The sequence below is a fragment of the Dicentrarchus labrax genome, unplaced genomic scaffold (assembly GCF_905237075.1).
Source record: "Dicentrarchus labrax unplaced genomic scaffold, dlabrax2021, whole genome shotgun sequence".
Taxonomy (NCBI): domain Eukaryota; kingdom Metazoa; phylum Chordata; class Actinopteri; family Moronidae; genus Dicentrarchus; species Dicentrarchus labrax.
In genome coordinates this window covers 22153986-22175544 of record NW_026136703.1, presented here as the reverse complement: position 1 = coordinate 22175544, position 21559 = coordinate 22153986, and the positions used below count along the sequence as shown (strand labels likewise).

The 21559-nt window shown below is 39.0% G+C and overlaps 3 protein-coding genes across 9 annotated transcripts in view; all 3 read right to left on the bottom strand.

Annotated features, from left to right (window-relative positions):
- Positions 1-4198, bottom strand: part of dctn1b (dynactin 1b) — a 44236-nt gene extending 40038 nt beyond the window's left edge. For 3 of the 7 annotated variants that reach the window (XM_051381561.1, XM_051381570.1, XM_051381588.1), the window contains exon 1: positions 179-314. In XM_051381561.1, coding sequence (XP_051237521.1) covers positions 179-211 — 33 coding nt within the window. In that variant the 5' untranslated portion in view covers positions 212-314. Of the gene's footprint in view, positions 1-178; positions 316-4114 lie in introns of those variants that run through there. The other 4 variants (XM_051381551.1, XM_051381596.1, XM_051381580.1 and 1 more) reach the window with 3 other exon arrangements.
- Positions 4199-5650: 1452 nt separating this feature from the next.
- On the bottom strand, positions 5651-7794 carry LOC127353004 (probable N-acetyltransferase CML1). The gene is made up of 2 exons (XM_051381937.1): positions 7647-7794; positions 5651-6721 (listed from the first exon to the last, which is right to left on the bottom strand). Exon 2 carries the CDS (start codon positions 6710-6712, stop codon positions 6038-6040), a length of 675 nt encoding a protein of 224 aa, XP_051237897.1. The 5' UTR covers positions 6713-6721; positions 7647-7794; the 3' UTR covers positions 5651-6037.
- A 1777-nt stretch (positions 7795-9571) lies between these two features.
- Positions 9572-20595, bottom strand: slc39a8 (solute carrier family 39 member 8). Its single transcript, XM_051381784.1, has 8 exons — positions 20051-20595; positions 19248-19410; positions 16317-16486; positions 16072-16194; positions 15098-15268; positions 12798-13005; positions 10766-10950; positions 9572-9975 (listed from the first exon to the last, which is right to left on the bottom strand). Exons 1-8 carry the CDS (start codon positions 20273-20275, stop codon positions 9829-9831), a joined length of 1392 nt encoding a protein of 463 aa, XP_051237744.1. The 5' UTR covers positions 20276-20595; the 3' UTR covers positions 9572-9828.
- Between the last annotated feature and the right edge of the window lie 964 nt (positions 20596-21559).

Sequence of the window (21559 nt, the reverse complement as noted above, 5' to 3'; positions counted from 1 at the left end):
GATTCGAAACCCTCCTATTCAAAGTGGAAATCGACATGGAACAGATGACAGAGTGAAACTAATTGAACAGACGTAGCAGCAACAATGACGCACCGATCTGGACTAACTTAAAAACACCAGTCCGGCCCGTTCATTCAACCAGTATCTGGGGATGTATTAACACCTTGTGCACACTCACCCGGCTGTATGTGCTCCTTCGAGTCTGTGACATGTTTCCGAGCTGCCCCCCAAACCGCCTGTCTTGTCTGAAGGAGAGTGTTATTGGGGTGAGCCAGACAGACAGAAGGGGGTCTGGGAGAGGGGTGGCGGAGAGTCAGGGGGGGGTGGGAGTTTCGGTGATGCTGCCGGAGCGTCTCCCTCTATCCTCTCTCTTTCCTCGCCGTCTCTTTACAGAATCACACCATCCCTCTCCTGATCCTCGCAGCGCAGCCTGAGCCCTCAAAAACTCCCCGTCCCTTTTCCTCTCTGCTGCTGCCAGAAGGAAAAGCCGGGCGGGAGCTCCTCCTTTTTTGTTTCTTTTTTTTTTTTGGCTCTGTCAGAAAGTTTCTGAGCAGGCAGACGGTGCCAATCCCAAGCCCTCCGATGATGAATAGATCAGAAGGGGAAAACAGAAGAGCAAGAGAAGAGAGGGGGGGAAAAAACAGCCAGGCTCTCTGGTCTGCTGCGAGTGCATCAGCTGAGCGGCAGCACTGCGCTGCGCTAGTGTCTGCGCTGGCTTCTGCAGGAGGGAGGGTGGTTTAGGCCCAGACTGAGGCACTGGGTCCTAAAGCCTGCAAACATGCCTCTCAAAAGCTTCTCAAAATAAACTTGACAGTCATTATTCCCGAGCATGTTCTCCTGATTTCATACGATGCAGTGGTTTGGAGTTGGTGTGGACTTCTTCAGGACTGCCCTCTGTAGCTGATCAATGAGCAGTTTAAGTCCTGATAAGACAGATCATTAAAGCACAAAACCCTATAATAAGCACTAGAGTTGCAAAGGGTAAATAAGTCAACAAAAACAACTCCTTTAAAAGCGCCCAGATGTGTCCTTAAAAACTCTCCTCTCCTTTGCACTGCAGTATACGTCAGATTACTGTCAAATTCAATTCCTGTCTTCGGCTAAAAGTGTGAACAGTCTGGAAATTAAAAAAAGCAGAAAGAACGCAGGCAGTAAGCATTTTTCCAACCAAAAGGGAGGGGAAGCGAACCAGTTCAACTCAATCCAATGCCGTTTCATTGTGGTTGAACACAAAAGGCCCAGGTGACGCTCTGTAATGCGGCACACTGTAAGCAAAAAGCCAGCAGATTGCATTCGGTCCCCGCCTGATGCTGTGGCCCATCACAGAGCAAAGGATTAGCTCTCCTTTATCAGCTTTTATCAGCTGCCTGGCTGGGCCTTTTTCTTTTTTTTTTTTTTAACTCTCTCTATTTTGTGTGTTGTCATCTTTTTGCGATGCAAGCAAACGCTGCGGGGTTTCTGTGGAAAAAGCTCTCAGCTTAGAGGCTGATGAGAGATGTTGTAAGAGTTTTGCATTTCAGTGTCAGAACAAAAGAAACCCAGCCTTCAGGAAAAGATATTTCCCCTGATAATGCATCGCTCATAAAGCTTCAGGAAGCAAGCATGGACCAGGACAACACAATATAGGCACAGTGTTACCCCTACACACTTATTGAGGCTGTATATATGTTTTTGGCCCCAGAGCCGAGATAAAACTCCCAAGATTGCGTTTAAAGTCTAGAAAGACTTAAGATTTCAGGCGTGGGAGAGTTAAACACAGTTGGGGATGTTTAGGGATACAAAATAAACCTCTGCAGTCTCTTTGCACCCTTTTATGCAAATGACGAAGGCAGAACCAAAAGAAGAGAGAGGGTGCTGGGGATTTGTGGGAGGAAGGGGAGAGGTGGGGAGGTGGGGAGGTGGGGTGGGGAGTCCTTATCTTCTCTACTGAAGGAATAATAGACAACCAGCAGACAGCCAAAATCAAAGAACTGCCTCGTTACAGAAAATGAGGACAATGGCAGAGGAAGAGGCGTCACCGGCTCAGCAGCCCACTGCTGCGTGCCTTTTCAGAACCAGTCCAACAGAGGTGACACACACAGAGGAGGAACAGCAACGACCACACTGCACCTCAGCCGGTCTGCAGGTCCAGGGAGGAACAGATCGACGTCACTGAACAAAGGTAAAACACGTCTATGTCCTTGAGGCTGGCATTGATTGAGATTATGTAGGAGAAATGTGGTTTAAGTTTTGGCAGGCGTGAAAAGAGATCGTGTCGACGTAGATAGTTGAATCAAAGGGGGCTGAAAGGCAAACTGCTGTGTCAGGAGTCATTAAGGTGTCTTAATAATGTCACAAAGGTAAAGATTTCTTTACAAATGCTGCAAATTACAACTAGTTTTTATAAGAAATTGATGTTTAATCTGATTTTTTTATGTCAAAAATAATGATAAATGCTTAATGTTAGCCTCCAGATCCTAAAGTGATGTCTTTATATTGATTATGACTAACAGAAAACAAAAGATATGAAACTCATCAAGCAACTTATATTTTTTTTTTACCTGATAAATGGTTTAAACTCTTCATCAATTAAAAGTGCAATCAATTCTTTAAGGACTGATTTCAGCACTGGTTTAATTTAACTAACTAAAGTGTGTTTAATCCATATAAAAAAACCACAGGACTGATCATATAAACCTTTAATAATCTGTATTTCTTACTGTAAATGTGGTGTCCAATACCCAAAGATATTAAGTTCATGATCATTACACTAAGAAAAATAGCAAGTATTGATCATTTGAGCAGCCAGAACTAGAGAATTTTTGGCATTTATTTTTTAAAAATGACTTATTGAATTGATTTTCTGTCACTCTACAGTGAGTTGTAACCATGTAGCCCACATAAATCCGATATTTAATTGTAAGCCTTAGCAGTTTATTAATAAATAAACAATTTTGATAGTAAAGAAATTGCGTTTCAGTCACTAAATGTGACAATCTGCTGCTTTTATGAGTGAATTATTGTAAATTCAACATATTTACGTCTATAAATATGTATATGCACATGTTTGTCAGACAATCAATCGATTTGAGGAGATTTTTGTGATTAAATAATTCAATAAATAACCATTAGATGAATTAATAATGACAATAGCTTTCCTTACAATAGTGGATAAACTCTAATTATGGGTTGGGCCTCCTCTCCACTACATGCATGCTAATGACATCCAGCCCTGGTCTCAGCACTGTACCATGCATGCAGGAATAAAATAGGTCATCCATAGAAAACAGTGGCAGAGCAGCTTCATCCCAGGATTTAATTTCAGCGTGCTTCAAATAAGCATGAAAGTGCACAATTTAACTGCACAGTCAACAAAATAAAAAAAAAAACCTTAAAGAATATAAACAAAAAAAAAAAAAACTATGTGAAAGCATGTAAGAGCTAAATGTGTAATTTGGTGCCATCTAGTGAGTTTAAAGCCTAGAAACCACTGCTCCAAAGACATCCCACTGCCTTATTGACCTGAATTATGTTATTCCAGTGATTTATTTAACATTACGAGCCTCTTTTAACCCCTAAAAACACTTATATAACCCTAATGTTTCGCCTGTTATACCTGGTGGGAATCAAGATAAATCACAGCATGGGTGTGGCTGCAGCCTGATATGACATTTTTCCCCCCAACCAACAGATTTAACCAAATTGGATTTGGAAATCAGGAAACAACAATGTGGAGTGGAGATTAATTAATATAAACCAGAAATAAAGCCCCATTCATCCCCATTAGGGCTGCATATCTGGCTCCACACCGCCTCCATAATCACCAACCAGAGCTTATTAAATACGTGTAATGGCCTCGACTCTGTAATTAGTCGTTTTTAAATGTATAAATGTTGGTTTTTTATCAGCTGTGGTATTAAATAAAAGAGCCACTTCTTCAGGCTGTCAGTTGGGACACTCCCTGACCAGCTAGCAGGAGTAGCGGTTAGCATCGGTCGGTTATTCCTCAATAAAAAACTCTTTAAAAAACGAGATAATTTTAATAAAAACACACATTTCTTTCTAGAAAGGTGTGTGTGTGTGTTTTAAATTCACCCCGCGACTGTCCACGTGAGCTGTGTGTGTTTAATCTTACCTGTTAAGGTGTCCTTAAAAAATAAATCCCGGCTAACGAGCTCAGCTTCGCCCCCTAACATCCATCCATGGAGGTCTGACCGGGGCACATCCGTCCTGAGGTGTCCGAGCTGGTGCCTGTCCCAGCCGGCCTCACGTACCCCGAGGAGCCGAGGAGGAGCCCGGTGGTGGATGTCAGGTTGTAATGTAAAATGTATTAACTGTATTCATTGGTTGGTATATTAGATAACAGCTGGTTAAAAACACAGACAAAAAAAGGTAAATTATTTATTTTTTTATTATTTAATTTAATTATTAATTTTGTGCATTAAAGGCAATTCCTCTTAAAAATGTCTTTTTTTTTTTTTTTTACTTAATGAAGGTATGTACAAGCTGGGTAAATATGTTTATATTTATTATGTTAAAAAAAAAAAAATTAAGAGGTAATAAAACAGCAAAAAAATCCGCTCATGTGTCTTGTGTTTTTTTTTTACCCATTTTTGTGATATATTTTATGTACTTTTTAATTTTTATGTGTGTTCTGTTTCATCTTATCACCTGGCTGTAAGATAAACGTATCCTTGGGCACAATTTAGTTTAATAAGGCCAAAAAGACTCAGTCTTTCTCCAGGGCATTGAGCTGAAACTTAATGTATGTGTAGAGATTATATATTAGATCTGTACAACCTCACAACTTGTGAAGCACCAGTCTGGAACATCCTGTATGCAAAACGAACCCCCAGAGAAGAAACCTCAGCTCTGCTCAAACCCGTCAATATCTGATTCAGTTCCCAGCAGGTTCCTCTCGCCTCCCCCCCCTTGGGCCACAACCTCCGTCTCGCTCTCATAAAGAAGAGACTCGTTCTTCCCGTTTGGCCGAACAGGTGCCTGATCTCTTTTTAGGGCTTCCAGCAGAAACAATGTGTGGTTAAAGAAAAGATGAAATACGTAAAGCCCTACGGGGAACTGGGAAATAGTTTCCCAGCCACATTACATGCTTTAGTTCTGGTATGAACAAATCTGACAATAGATAAATCACTGAGAGATATAACAAAGCTCATAAGCAGGAAAGAAGGAACTGAAGATGTGGGTGTATTTTTAGATGTAACAGTGAAGCAATGAAGCATAATTACTGCAAAAGCTGTTAGTAAAAACCCTAAAATCAGACATATAATTTATCTAAAGCAGGTTGGAGTTCACAGATTTCTCTCTACTGACGCCGACACATCGTATCGATCCGACGCCACGGCTCTCTTCCTTCCTGTGTGAAACTTATTGGAGTCATTTCTGAGTAAGGGAAGATGAGGCCATGAGGGATTAGAGGTCCAGTGTGCAGGATTTAGTGGCATTTAGGGGGGTGTAGTTTCAGATTAAAACTCACTTCCCTTCCAGGCATCAGGGAGGAACGATGGAGGCCACAAAACCCGTGTGAAAAGTCCCAATCTACAGTCAGAAACATGTAATGTAATAAAATTAATGTGGAACTTAAAAGTGATCGTGAACAACAACAAACAAACAAACAAATAAATAAATAAATAAATAAAGAGGACTACAGAACTTGTAGGAGCACGTTCAGATCTAACGATTTTATTCTGACTGTCACGTAGAAATCAAATCATTTACAAAATTAAATAATCAAATGAATTTCAAGAAGCTTAATTCGACACAAACAGAATGACCTCGGACATAACAGATATTTCTATCAACTATTAAAAAAAAAAAAAAGGTTTCTAATAATAATCAATCAATCAATCTGTCGTTTGTGTGTGTGTAACAATGTCTGACCTTTTACTGTAAGTGTGTGTAGTAAACAGTTCCTCTTGTGGATACTGTCACATTAACTGTGGCGGTTTGGTTGCCTTTAACTACAATGCATGCTGGGTAAACGTTAAGCGTAGACACTGGGTGAGTGGATGGTGCCGTCGCCCTGTAACGCCACACAGCCTCAGTCCCTTTTCCCGTCTCTCTGTAAATCGAGTCTGTACTCAAACAAAGTGAAGTTCGTGAGTTTGGCGGCGAGCTCGGGAATGACGAACTCTCTGATCTTCTCGAAGCCCATGTGCTCGTACAGCTTCTGAGCGTCCGTCTGCACCACGGAGGTGTACAGGACGACCGCCGCGTAACCCCGGTCTCGAGTAAAATCAGCCACCGTCCGACACAAAGCCTTGGCGATGCCCATGCCGCGGTGGCTGCGGCGTACAGACATGCGTTTCAACTCCAGGCACCCGGGCGCGTTCTCGGCAGGGAGGCAAGCCACCGAGCCGACCACCCGTCCTTCACTCTCAGCCACCCAGAAACACGAGTCCTTCTGCTTCAGGTAGGTCTCGCCGATGTCGTTGAGGTCCTTCTTGAGGGACGTGTCGATGTATCTGTTGAACATGTAGACGACCAACTGCCGGGCCGCGGCCATGACGAGGGTGACGGCCAGGATGGGGAGCAGGAAGGACTTGGAGCTCGTCATGAGAGCGCAGAACAGGCACATGAGCACCATTTGGGTGGGCGGCTGTTTCAGAAGGTGCATGAAGGACGACGGCACGTGCTCGCTCATCCCCAGGGTGAAGATCTCCTTCACACCCTCGGCGTCGTCGGCCTGATACTTCCGGATCTCGATATCGGCCATGGTTCAGCCCTGGTTTTTAAAAAGAGAAAGAGGTCAAAATGTGATGAAACAAAGACATGTTTTGTTTCTTTTTCAGAGTCACGGTGTGTTGAAACTTGTTCCTGTATCTCTCAACTGTACTCAGTGCCACACATTGTACTGGAGCTGAAGAAGCACTTCCATAATGTAATGTGTGAAACTTTAAACTTTTGCTTTTTCACAGGAAATAATTTGAGATTTTTTACATGTTAAAAACATAATTATGTCGTATTCTGGGAAGCTATTAGACCAATAAACCTGGCACAGACAACACACAGGCTGATTTAAACTAGACTTTTTTCACTTATGTAACATTGTCTTTTATCCTTTTTTTTAATAAACTCAACATTAAAGATTGTCTTTAATGTTTAAGTGTCTTTATTTATAAGATAGATTCATACTCTGGAGCAGTTTCAAAAACCTACTTTCAAGCAAACTCACAGGTTAATTCTCACCCAACTCCCCAATCTTCCTAAAGAGATCAATCTTCAATATGTTTTAGGGGGAATTATGTAATAGCTTTTTAATAATTGGCAAAAAAAAAATGTCTGTTTCTTCTATAAAATATTACAAAAGATGCTTAAAGGGGACATTTAAGTGCTGCTTTATAACTGTAACACACGGGTATAAACGGGGTTTAAACCAACAAAAACAGGCTGTAATATGAATCCTAACTTTCCTCTCTATTGACCAAGTGTAACAAGCACTCATTAAACATCAAACAGTGAATATTAAGAGCATAAACATCGTAAATCCTCCAAGAAAAACGTTCAGAAACGTGACTTTCATCGCTCGTTTGTTAGCATCGGCGGCGCTACCTAGCCCCTCAAAGCTAGCTGAGATTACATTGTTCCGGGTCGATTAGCTCCGATATTGTCCGGAGGATTACAAAAAGAGTAAATAAAGAAAGACTTACGTGTTTTATTTTAACGGTTGCCGGCGGTGTGTGGACGTGGTGAGCGCGCAAAAGTTCCCACGAAGTCAAAAACGTCTCATTTCATTTGTGTACATCCCCAAACATCGGGTGTGCTGCATTCAAGGTGCGGTCTAAAGAATGGGAAAATTAAACACCCGCTCATTCTGGTGTGAAATCTCGTTGGATTAAACTACATCCATTTTGCTCTGAGATCATTGAAACCTGTGTAAATATCACTGTGAAACCGACATGAGTCAAGTGTTTTTTCCCCGCTTTGCTGCTCGTAAATTACCACGGATCTAGATAATTACGAGCCACACGGTGTGCGTGAACGCATCTTGCACCACTTCCTGTGCAATGCTGATTGGCTGCCGCTTGCTGACGCTGTGTGTGTGCGTGGTCAGGCTGCAGAGGGAGAAAGGTCACATTCACAGGTAATAGTTTGTTATTGGTGTAAAGACACAATTTAATCAATATTTTACCCTTTTTTTTTATCATTCAGTGAACTGATGACCCCTGACAATACATATTTTATAGGTAATTCATATTACATCACAATAACAGTAGAAAACAACTGATAAACTTTATATTAAACCCAAACTTTGAACTTAATAACTGCAGGAATTTGTGTAAAACAAGTTTGAGCAGATTTATTTCCAGTGAATATTAATCAGATTAGTCTTCCTGATATTTTTGTCTGTGTTGTTTATTTTTTTAACAATCATACATACTTAATAATAATCTTTTTTTTACAAAATCAGTGTTTGAAATGCTGACATATAGGCTTACTGTGTAGATTTTCTCACACACCTTAATGTAAAAAAGGCTTTGTGACCCTTCTCTGAAGCTTTGGCGACCCCCAGTGGTGGGCCCAACCCTCTGGTTGGGAACCACTGCTCAACAGAAATGTTTCCAATCCTTTTTATCTGGTGACCCCTTAAATAAAACCAATGTCTACCTGCAAGCCCACCACTTGTATGTCTACAGGTTGTTACCACTTCAACCAAAAAGAGATTTTCTTCCTGTTTTAATTGAACATTTATTAAAAGACCCCAAAAAGGAATCCAATAATTCACAAGAGAAAAGGCTAAAAGACTAAAATAAATATAATTTTGTCTCCCTTTTCTATCTCATTTATCATTTTACAACCCTTCAGATTTATCTTGCCACTCCCTGGTTGGGAATTTATTATTTTATAAATAAGATATCCACACAATACTATGTGTGATCTGTTTTTTTTTTTGGTTTTTTTTACCTTTACAAGTAATAAAAAATTAAATGAAAAACAAAATTACATAAAAATCTTTAATACACAAAATATTTTGAAAATAATTTCTAAACTTTACCAGCTGGTTTTGTAAAGTAAAATTTGATAGTCTGATTTTGAAACACAGACTAAAGTGAAGAAACAAAGGTCAAAAGATTCAAGTACATTACTGAAAATTGCACATATTGTACATAATTGGTCCATTTTTTTACTGTTGAAAAGTTTCTTTAATTCTGTCTTTGGTATTTCTGGTATTCCATGTTGGTTATTGTACTAATCAAACAGCCACTGACAGAAGCTTTCAATGTAATAAAACCCTGAGGGGAACAGCTCAAACAATGCATAATGTAATTAATATACGGAGACCTCCGACGTAGAGTAAACACCACCTGGTGACAAAGCTCATCAAAGTTCACGTCATTTGTAGTCGTAGTGGTTATTTTTGTTATATTTTACAATCGGAGTCCCACTGGTTTCATTATTAACATCTTCACATTGTCTAAAGTTTGACAGACAGCATCATATATTCTATATTCAATAAAGAACCAGTGACGGTCAGAGAGGTCACAAAACTCAGACATCAAACTAATAATAACACAGCTTATGTTATACTAAAGAACCAGTGAGGTACAATAAATGTTAGATATTTCACACTAAATGAAGACTGAAAAAATAATTTATTGTCTCCTTAAAACAAATTTGACTAGAGTTCATACATCAAATGATTGTAAAAAATCTTCCCTTCTTATACGGAGTAAACGCTCCCCTAAATTAGCATATAAAAGCATTGTTTTGTTTTGTACAAAATGTTACATTCACGTTCCCGCCCAGCCGAGTGAGCAGAGACGTAAGCAGCTCCTTTATTTATTTATTTTTCTTTCCAGTTTTGTCTGCCTCCGTCTTCCCTCCCCCTTTCTAGCCCAGGTTGATGTCGCCCGCGAACATGGTGATCAGCAGTATGATGGTGAACCCGGTGAGCAGCCCAGCATTCTGGATCAGGAAGAAGATGATCTTGGTGGAGGTCCGCTTCTCTTCCCGTGCTATGCTGTCCATCTCCGGGAACTGGGACAAAAGAAAAAGGACAATCAGATATCTGTCTCGTGCACAATCCTTTAACAGACATACACTGACCTAATTGTTCTCGAGAGTCAACATAAAGGGAAGTTATAGTATTTAAACAAGAAGTGTGAATCTGTTGGCTTGTGTCTGGCAATAAAACGAGAAATATCCTCATTAACTGACTGCTGATTGACCTTCTGCGGGTCAAAAAGAGGTCATAATTTAAGCCTTAATACAAAGCATATTTTTCTTAATGTCAACAAATCCCATGAAAATACCAAAACCAACAATGAACTGATCCTTCGAACAATAATTCCCAGTGTTCCTCTGTGCACACTAACAATATAAATCTGAGGGTTGATTAACAAGTTAGGAACAAACACATTTTTTCTCCTCTATAATATTTTTACACTTGATTGATTGATAAAGAGAAAGTAGTTCTTACATTTAACTGCTCACAACAAGGTCTGTGGATTATCTTGTGTAACCTAGGCTTGATTTATAGAAAGCTAAAGTTTTTTAAATGTATTTTTTGGCGCTTTTTGAGCATCATCTGGTCCCATATTATCATTCATCTCTACAGTTAATATCTCCAAAACTCAGGAACACACACAAAAACAATCTAGACAGATAAATAGCACTACAGGTAAGAGGAAAAGTATGTATTTTTAAAGTTGGGGTGATCTATCCCTATAAAGATTTACATCAACCATGTAGAATAACTCTAAAAGTAGAGTGGATTGGCAATCTACACATGCAGTAGTATCCTCAGGTATTTTACAGTCGAACTCACCATGTCTGCCAACGCAATGTACAGGAACATTCCTCCTGCGATGGCGAAGATTGCATTTGGGGCAAAGTTGCTCCCGAGCAGGATGCCAAAGACGAGACCGACGTAACACGACACCGCTGACAGCAGGTTGAAGAAAATGGCTTGTGGGACGCTCATACCAGCATTCAGCAGGATAACAAAGTCACCTGCACAGGAACAAAACACAAAGGTTGATAAGTTGAAAGGACAGTTTGAATATTATTTTAAAAGCCATTTTTCTCTTTAAAATAGTTAGTAGTTATGTAATATAACAGATTGCTTAAAAGACTTTTTGATTTCACTTTAAACCGAGACACTGATATTGTTTACCAGCTCATCCTGTTACAGGATTTCGTTGGATTAAAGAACATTAATCTGATGACGATTGCTGAAACTTGTGTCAACTGTAAAACAACCCTGATATAATCAAAGTGACACGCTGCTGAGGTGAAGTATTTTTCCCACTGGGCTGCTCATAATTTTACCACAAATTAAGACAACTACGAGCCGGATGTTGAACGCAGCTTACGCATCTTCCTTGCATGAGATATTGATTTCACTTAAAACCAAGAAACTGATAGTATTTCTGTAATAAAACATCCAGCAACCCAAATGTTGTGTTTAACAATGCAGTTAATAAGACTTCTACACCAAACCACAAAAGGTTAGTGTGATTAGGTTATACAGACCTTTTATTTAAAACACCCTCAGCACCTATTCTTCTCACTTATATAAATATTAAGTGATGCTTCCTGCTATGAGTTTCAACATTCCTCAGGTAGAAACAATCTCTCTCTAATGGTAATTTCATCTTTTGTGTGTATTGGACTTCATACTCAAAGGTGTTTCTAATATTGTCCACCTCATTTACATAGATGGCCTCAAAGGTGCAAGAATAACTTTATTGACACCTCTCTGTTTCTTACATGACCTGTATTACATTATATTACTTTATTGTATTCAGTGTATGAAAACTAGTCCTGGGAGATCAATGATTTGGTGCAATTCTGCAGCGTGTCAACGGAGGTCAGTAAAGATCATAGATTTTAGTTAGAGTAAAAAGATAACCTGCTTTTAATCCCTTCAAATCCAGTTTTCTTTCCTCTTAAATTACTTTATTATGTGTATTATTATTATTATTATTATTATTATTATTATTATTATTATTATGTGTGAGGTTCTTCTGGCTCTTCAATGAAGCTATGTGAGGTTCACACTGATTTAAAAATTCAAACTTGAGACTTTCTTTATGCCTGTATTAGGTATTAGGCCATCAAATGGAAATAGTATAGATGTCTTGTGTCATTATGTACACATTTCCCCAAAATTCAGTCTGAATTATTTGGTAATTTGGGAACTTTTCAGATCTGTGGGTTTCTATGGAAGCCCTGAAAAGGCAAGTGAGAAAAAAACATTCTGGTGATACATTTACTAAATGATCTAAATTGTTTTATCTCCTGAGTTTATGAATTAAGAAAAGTAATGGAAAAAATTCAGTAATGTTTATTTTTTCATCTAAAAAACAGGTAGTAAAAAAAAAGTTTTAATATTTGTTTCTAACCTACTTTTCTTTTTATCTGTTGAAGTGTTTGTTGTTGTAATTCTCATTCTGGCCACAAGAGGCAGAAGTGCATCACTACAACATGTTCTAAAAAGGACTAAAAGCATCTTCATGTTTTCTTGAGTGAGTTTTAATTTCTCTTATAATCTGATTAAAATAAAAATCTCTAGCCAAAAGAAAGAAATGACACTAATGTTACACAACTTGCTGACATATCTGTACATTGTATTTACAATGAATGAAGAAAATCACCTGAAAGAAGCCAAAAACTCCTATTTTCACCAGTTTTAACAGGCGAGAAAACAATTTACATCAGAAAACTGATCACCAGAAAGAAAAATCTCTAACAAGCCTCTCTGGGCTTCTGTAGGTTTGAGTAATGTTTGACAGTACAAGGTTGTAATGTTGTAATGACCCCCACATGAGGGTGAACAGGGTTGAGGACTCACTCACCCAGCTCATGGGGAAACTCCTCACATACGATGGCGGTGGACGTACTGAACCCGGTCAGTACCGACACAGTGAACGAGGCACCGATGGCTAAACCGTCAATGAAGTTGTGCAGCGCGTCGCTCAGAGTTATCATCCACGCCACCGTCTTGATGTTGGAGATGCGTTGCCCACGCAGCCAGTAGCACATCACGGCAGACGCCTGCACTTCCTGGAAGACAGACGGGGACAGGTTGAAGACAAACAACTCATGCTACTGTTCGATTACACCAACGAAGAATCTTATAGCATGTGTGGATTTAGTGAGACAGAAAGATAACACACGCACTGACACCTGTATGTTTAAACCTAAAGTTCAAATCAGCCAGAAAACGGAGGACAAAGTTGAACATTTGGCTTTTGGCAGCTGTTCAATACCATGTAAAGGGATTTTCTCATCAATATTACAAACTAGAAAGCAATGAATTGCTTGCTTAACTGTTTTAATGTGGAAGCTTATTAAAAAACTTATATTTAAAAGTAGATTTGTGTGTCTGCAGCCCTGCTAGCAGCTCTGGATACAGCAGGTAAATCAGTGCTTTAAGATAAATGCCTGCTTACAATGACAATGTTATATTGATGTTTATTTGCACTGTGACCAAGATACTAAAACTTGGTGACTGTTCGTAAATGATCTTAAACCCAATTGTAGCTCTGTAGCTCTACTGAGGATGACGGTAATGTGTTTAATTAATAAACCAAAGTATGAAACAAGAACAATTTTGACCTGGTGTTTTGATTAAAGCCTCACATGACTGTTAAGTGACATATTTTATAGATATTTCATATTATATTCAAAACTGTACAATTAAACAACTGCAAGACGTGTAAAACGAGTGAAACTGATACATTTTGAACAGATTAGTTCCTGTTTCCAGTCATAAATACTTACTAGGCTTCTTTTTTCTAACAAATTCAGACTTTTCTTGTCCCTGACTCTTGGCCATTCTTTTATTAGGCAATCTACTTAACATTTTTTTCACAGAAATAAACCAAATACTGAGAAATTGGCATACTATGTAAATATTTTACGTTTTCTAGCACCCCTTAAAATCAAGAAAGCGACCCCCCTGTGAAGCCTTGGCGATCCCTAGTGGGGGTCCAGACCCCTAGGCTGAGAACCACTGGGTTAAAGCATCACCAAAGTTATTATAATTCATCTTGAGGGGGACATGAAGTCTGGCACAAAACCTGATGGTGGTGCTACAGGTAAGTCTGGGGATCTTGAATGTTTGAACCAAAGTGAAATCCAAAGAGTCACGAACACGATTAAATAAAGACTTTGAGGAAATCTTACTTACTAAAGGGCTTTTTATCAACAGAGCGTGTCCATCTTTGAACCACAAAATGTAACAGATAAGCCCGACCGATGATCAAATACAGGAAATATTTTCCCCTAAATGAATGTGCAGCATTCGCAACGAAACTCTTCAATTACAAATATAATGGCACGAGTGTTTTTAATGGGAAACCTGAGAAACAGGCGCACATAAACAGAGCATTTGGGAGCTCGGTTGAAGATACTCTGCAGTGACAAAACGTCCCTTTTATTAGCCATGGACCAAACAAGGAGTCTTTGTGCTCACGCCAGACAATTCCAGCATTTACCAGGAGGGGAAGGATCTGAGACCTTCAGCTTGGTTTCACTGCTCGATCCCCTCTGTGACAGCGGCATGTCTGTTTGTTTAGTATTTTTGATCCCTTCAAAGCCAGACTCCTCCATAGGACACAAGAGATTTTACTGTTAAATATTAACAGCAGCTCTAAATGCCCTACATGTGCTCCTGATAACAGCTCAATAAATGACTCCAAAGCATCTGAGCTTGCAGAGAACCTAAAGAAGTGTGTCCGAACCGCAATAAAACATCACCTCCTTCCGGCCACTTCATCCTGTTTGGAGATATTTTGTAATACCGTTTAGGTCTGCAGGATTTTACTCTTTGCTGACCGATAAGATGTTTAAATTACAGTCGTGAATCTTGATTGAATTCCGGTCATGTGTTGGTTTTTTTGTGATAGTGGCGCCTGCAAATCTCTGTCGAGCACGCAATTACTTAAGATAAGACTTCCAGAAAAACTCACTGTTTATAGCTTAAAGACTTACCTACTTATTAGATAAAAGACGATTGAGTACAAGGTTGACTGCTGTGTAGGTTAATGTGACATGTGCGCAGAGGGAGTTGATCAATCCCAAGAATGTGGCCTGTTTAATTCACCCTCGTTATTTTATTACTGTTACAGATGACGTGAGTGCGCACTGTTACCTGAGAAGGTGTCACGATAGGACTTAGGGGTTCTGGGTTCGGGCTGCTCTTGTCTGTGGCGATGGTGCTGATGCTGGTCAAAACGATGGAGTCCTTTTTTTCCAGTATGTCTCCGTTGTGGAGGGAGTTTTCTTGAAGTGGCTCAGCAGGAGTGAAGTGGCTGTGGCCATGCTGGAGGCAATGGAGACACAGGAGTCAGATAAACAGGAGAGAGTGGATGTATAATAATGAATTGACCCCTTCTAAGTCTTACTCTGTGCTTCAACTACAGTTGAAACCTCTGTTAACTTTGTCCTTTCCTGGACTTTACTTAGATATGCTATGTGCTAGGCCAGGTTTAAGCACCAGTGTGAAGGATTTAGTGGCATATAGCAGTGAAGTTGCACTCTGAAACCAACTGGACACACCTCGCATCTGTGTTTGACGAATGAGAACAGGATGTGGAGAAACTACGGTGGCTGTAAAACTTGGCGGTTCAACATGTCCGTCGACAAAAACGACTCATTCTAAGGTGACAAAAACACAAGGATTCCTAGATAGAGGTGATTTTACACTAATAAAAAAAAATACGTAAATGTTACACACGGGACCTTTAAAAGATAAATGTGGCATACAGATAGCCACAGCGGTGCTTTGAGCTTTATTCTAATATTTTGACTTTCACCGACAGCTTTAATCAAATTCTGTTTTCTGCTGGCTAAAAAAACTTAAAGGTAAAGATATATGCTGTCATATAAATCTTATATTTACTGAAGGTCACAAACCCTGTGAACCTGACCCTCGTGCAAAATGATTAAAACATAAATAATGTACGTGACTCCCGTATTGGATGTGTCCTCATTATAGTCACTAATTAGCCAATAAATCAGACGTATTAATGGAAGTTATACAACCGGAATAAATGATATCACTCACAGCAGTAAAAGAAAAGTGCTTTGCACCTGATAAACCGACTCACTGCACTGTTATCTTACCTCATGCTCTACCCCGAGAGCCATTTTCAGGACCTTCTCCATGAAGAAAAGGATGTAAAACCCTCCAAATATTCCGACTGCATTCGCCACGTAGTTATCAGTTTTGGGATCAAAACCCAGAGCCTGTGGATTAACAGGAGAATGTCAGTGTTAGTTATACAATACCGCCCTTTTATCAAGCTCTAAAACATACTCAAAACAGGCATTTATTTGACTCCATTTAACCCACTGCACCTCTCACAAACCTCTGGTATGAGCTGAAGCACAGCGTTGGAGAAGAGGGTCCCGATGGCCAGGCCGATGAAGTAGGTCAGCACTTTGGGGAAGTAGGACTTCTTGGTGAAGGGGATCAGCAGGAGACCGAGCAGAGACGCCAGGTTGATCACAGTGACCGCCAGAAACCCGTAACCCCACACTGTCAGGGCAGAAATTAAAGAATAAACAGTTACTTTACATTATAATGCTACAGACGATGTTGTTGACATATTTAATGCTTTAGGCTCATTTCTGTGGCGTGTTTGAGAAGTGACGTCATCTTTAAGCTCTTTATTTATTCAACTACAGTTAAATACAGTATCACCTCTTATCTTTTCATGTCTTCTATTCATTAGAAAGTAATTGTTGAGGAGCCTACGTGAGCTCATTCTGTACTTTTTTTTGTTGTTGGAATGTGTTTAAAGCAACAAATGTAAAATATTTCATGAAGTGGGATAAAACTACAGCAGCTGTAGAGGTTTTAAGGTCATGCAAATTGAGTCTGTGAGGTAGGACTTCCTCTCAGGTTGCATTCACAATCCGGCCTCGCTCGCCAATATCAGCAGACCCTAAACAACAAACATAAACCAAAGAGCAGCCAGATGAGCCTCTGCCTGTAAGGCTGAACTGAGGGTCCAGCTCTTAGATAACAGTGATTGAAGGTAGAAGACTTTGTGTTGTGGTTGTACTGAACAACCTGATCCTTGTGGAAAAAGTCTGAAAATACAGTTTCATGGTTTGGATGGTAAAATGAATTGATTAGTGAAGGAACTGCTCACTCCTCAGACACTCTTAGCACACAACAAATGTCTTCTATTTATTATAATTTATTGTTATAAACACGTAGCCCTATAGCTCTGAGGTAAAGTGAGCAAGCAAAGACCACAGATGAGATGATTTTACTGTGTGAAAGAAACTAAAACGTAGAAATTAACAACATAACAGACCACAAAAAGTATCCACAACCACCCAGCACCATTTGCCCCCTCCATCATGGAAGATCTGCACCTTGAAAACCTACATTATGTCCTATTTATCTTTATATATATATATGACAAACAAGACATTTTTTTTGGTAACACAACGCTATTTATTTGCAGAGGAGGAATTCTGTTCACAGAGACCGGTGAAGAAACAGCGTGCATCGCGATCAGCACTCGTGAACAACAGTCACAGTTGGCCGTAACTGTGTGTCAACAGCACCGAGGAGGAGCGTTCGACGGTGAATCAGAGAGGTCAGTGGCTCTGTGAGTCAATCCAGGACATTGTGGAGAGTTATGGCTCCTCCACAGGAGATGACCGTGTTGTTTTTTTATTTGTGGACATTTTTATCTGATAGTCATGAGTGGAAACAGATAAGTAAGACTGAGAAACAGAGACCTGAGACAAAAGTCCAGATTCAAGTGTGGTGATCCAGGACTTACATACATTTTCATTTACAACCCGTCAATCAGAGCAGCTCTGATGTACCGGATGAACCGCTATAAACGGTTTAAACTTCCTGTATGATATGAATTGTTTTATATGCTGCCATTCTAGTGCATATCTGAAACAACTGCTGGGACTCTTTTGATTCCTGTGCAACAGAACGTTTGAGAAATATCTACTTAAATACTTTGTTTTTACGTCAGTTTATAGTGTTTATACAGCTATTGTAAAGTATTTTGTTGGTTATTGGTTCTGTTTTTACTACATTTGCACAATAGAAATGGTTTATATTCTGCAAGACGGCATCAAAATGTTTTATGTACTCCTGACAGTAGACTAAGCCACCACTATTAAACCATATTAAAACTTTTTCAGTGTATTCTGCTGTGGAATTAAACCTTAAATATTAATTTTACTAACTCGTGCTGCCTGTTGTCTTTATATATACCTCCATGTTCAAGTGTTTCCAGTTTTGCTTTCTGGTGGTGAAAACAGAAACTTAAACAGACTCAGATTCAAACGTCATCCTTGACCTTGGAAACAGCAAAACGAGGTCAAATTTAGTGACACTTCTGGAGCTTTTTATCCTATCACACAGTCTTCTTCAGTATGTACTTTGTTCAGTTGTCATGGAATTGTGGTTTTTCTGAGCACTTTAAGGACTTAAAAGGGTTAAAAGTTGGCAAAATAATCTTAAATCTTGTTCTTAAAGGCACAAAACAATTGAAATAAATTCCATGAAAAGACACAAGTGCACAGAGAAAATTGAAATTATTATTTAACCAACTTTTGCAGGATCAGTTTTCAATTACTGTTCCATATCGTTATTTCCTGCTTTGGTTGAGATTTATACTTAAGAGCCAGAAGTATCAGGATATGTGGGATAACAAAAATGGGGGAAAACAGTAAATCTGACATCATATTTAAACTAAAATAAAACATTTTTCATACTTTTTCAAACTATTTGTGGTATTTTTTAAACTTAACAACCCCTGGAAATTCCCCGATTTCCTTTATTCACAGATATTTAGTTTACTGACTTTATGTTGCAGTAATAAACTAATAAAAATATAAGAATCTAAAAACAGAAAATCTATGTAATTACTATGTTTCCTGTCATTTAAAGAGTCTAAAAGGAGATAGTTGTTCAGCGTCACAGGTTTTAATGGTTAGTTAAAGTTAGAAAAGACGACCTCCGGCAGCTCTGAGGCCGGATTTGAACCCTTGACTTCACAGCTGAATCAAAAGAAACTTCACATCCTCTTGTTGTTGTTGTTGTTGTTGTTTGTTTAAGGTTTTACAAGCAAGAATAAATTGGCAGCCAGTTGTCTTTAAGGAGCGTCGTCCACCCACCAACACTGTGTGATAATCTCACCGTGGGATAGAAGCACTGCCAGACCTCATTCAAGGCAACAAACCGGCATGACCTGTGAATTATTTGAGTTGCGGGGGGGTCTCAACAAATAAACCAGTGTAGTGATGAAGCAACTCACCAGTGTAGTCCAGAGGGGGCTTGGGCGTGGGAGTGACGTAGGGGCAGGAGGGCAGCAGCACCTGGGTCAACAGAGCGGGGCAGATCTCCCCAAGATGTCCCACAGTCAGCTGACTGACATTACTGAACCCAAAGTGGGACAAGATCTCCTCGGCTGAGGGACACTGAGGGACAGAAAGACGTTATTAGACATGTTTTTAAATCTCTCTTCTGCCTCTTTAATGTTCCTTTCACTCATATCTTCCTTTATATGTTTTTATTTTAAGTATTCTTGTATAAAATGTGATGTGTAAGTTGAGTTTTATTATTATTATTGTAGGCAGGTGATCAAATAGGAACCATTAATAACATTTATTATGAAGTTAGCCCAAAGTGCAGCAGAGAAGAGTAACAGTTATACACAGATTAATGTTATTATAAAGCTTATTCAACACAGAAATGCTTTTGAATGCATTGTTGTAAATAAAAAGCAAAAACTATTAGCAACAAAACAAATAAATTATGGAAAAATGACATAAAATATGCATAAGAAAACACATATTTGGTTAAAAATAAGCATTTAACTACAAACGCCAGTCAGAAAATATAAAAATATATTAAAGTATCTATAACTATATAATGTAAAAAAAAAAAAAAAAAAAGAAAAGATATATAACAATTTAAGAAGTGAGTTATAAGTGAGTTCTGGTTATAAACTACGACCACATGTATAAGAAATCAGTTCTAAAGTCATTCAGTTTTATTTCTGTAATAGGTTTAAACAGTAAAAAGTAATAAAAAGTAATAAATATAAATAGTTCTGACCTCTTTGTTTGCCAGCGGGTTTCCTTCAGTTATTGACTCAGACCTCCTGGCTGAGATTAGCAGCAGTAAATCATCCAGATTCTCCGTTGTGATGGATGAATTCTCCCCATAAAAGTGTAAAATATTCTCCAGGAACCCTTGTCCATCCCCGCCGACCACACGCACACTCTGGGACTTTGGAATAAAAATCAAAACGCACCCAATAAAACATCTTAAATTAAACATTTTGGCTTCAGTGAACTAATCTGCTTCTTTTTTCTCTTCTGCTCCTCTGGAAAGCTGCTTCACTCAGAACACAGACATCAGGATGTCCCTGCAATTTGTAGGCAGTCCACAATCAGATCCATGGCTCAGCCGGGAGCAGGAATCGCCTTTGTCCCTTTCATGTTTTCACCCTCCCTCAGAACCTGATTAACTTATTTTTTGGGGAGCAGCAGTGTGTCTCCTGATGAGCTCTGAGTGGATCTATGAGGACTGTCGGAGCTGGATCGGGTTCAAAGATCAGACTGCAGAGGCATGAAGGGGGGGAAAAAATGGAGGTGACCGACCGCGTGCACTCAATGCTTTCTTTTGTGACTGACTTTCTCACTTGGCATGCAACGTGCTCACACACACACACACACACACACACACACACACACACACACACACACACACACACACACTTGTAAAAGGGTCTCCTCCTGTGTGTGTGTGTGTGTGTGTGTGTGTGTGTGTTTGTGTGTGAAAGGTGACTGTGTGAATTGGGACAAACATGCCGGCTGTATAACTCAGTGTGAGTCAGTGTACAGCTGCGTCTCCGGTTCAATTATGAAAACAGCTGGAAGTTAAAAACACCATTAACACGTGAGGTTGTGTTTAAATGTCTCTGTCGCCACCTTGTGGCCGCTGGTGGTCAACGCAGTTTTAAAGAGCCAAACAAAGATTACAGCAAAGTATGTAATAATAATAATAATAATAATAATAATGATATAATAATAATAATAATAATAATAATAATAATAATAATAATGTGTATAACGTCCGGCAACACTTGTAGTCACAGTCACTTTGCACTATTTAATACCTGTACTGTGTTGTTTTACATACATATATATGTATATACGGTATCCTATATTTCCTCTAAACTATTTTTACTATATCTTGTATTTTTCGCTTCTTTTTTTTAGTTATTGTGTATTTCTATAAGTTTATCTTCTCTTATTTTAAACTTTATTTATACAGCACTTTTCAAAACAAAGTAAAAAACAGTTGCCTTACATGGTCGGTGCCAGGATTAAAAATATTTCAGGAGTCAGACAATTAAAATCATATAGAAGTGAGGTAACACTGGGGCAAATAATTTTAAACAGTTAAAAAGATACAAAATACATAGAGGATTTTTTTTTTTAACACACTGTACACAATACTATTTGTTTTCAATGTATTTACACAAAAATAAACATACAGCACAAGAACAAGGACAACAAAGTTGAACAAACATAGATAAACACAAACATAGAACTATTA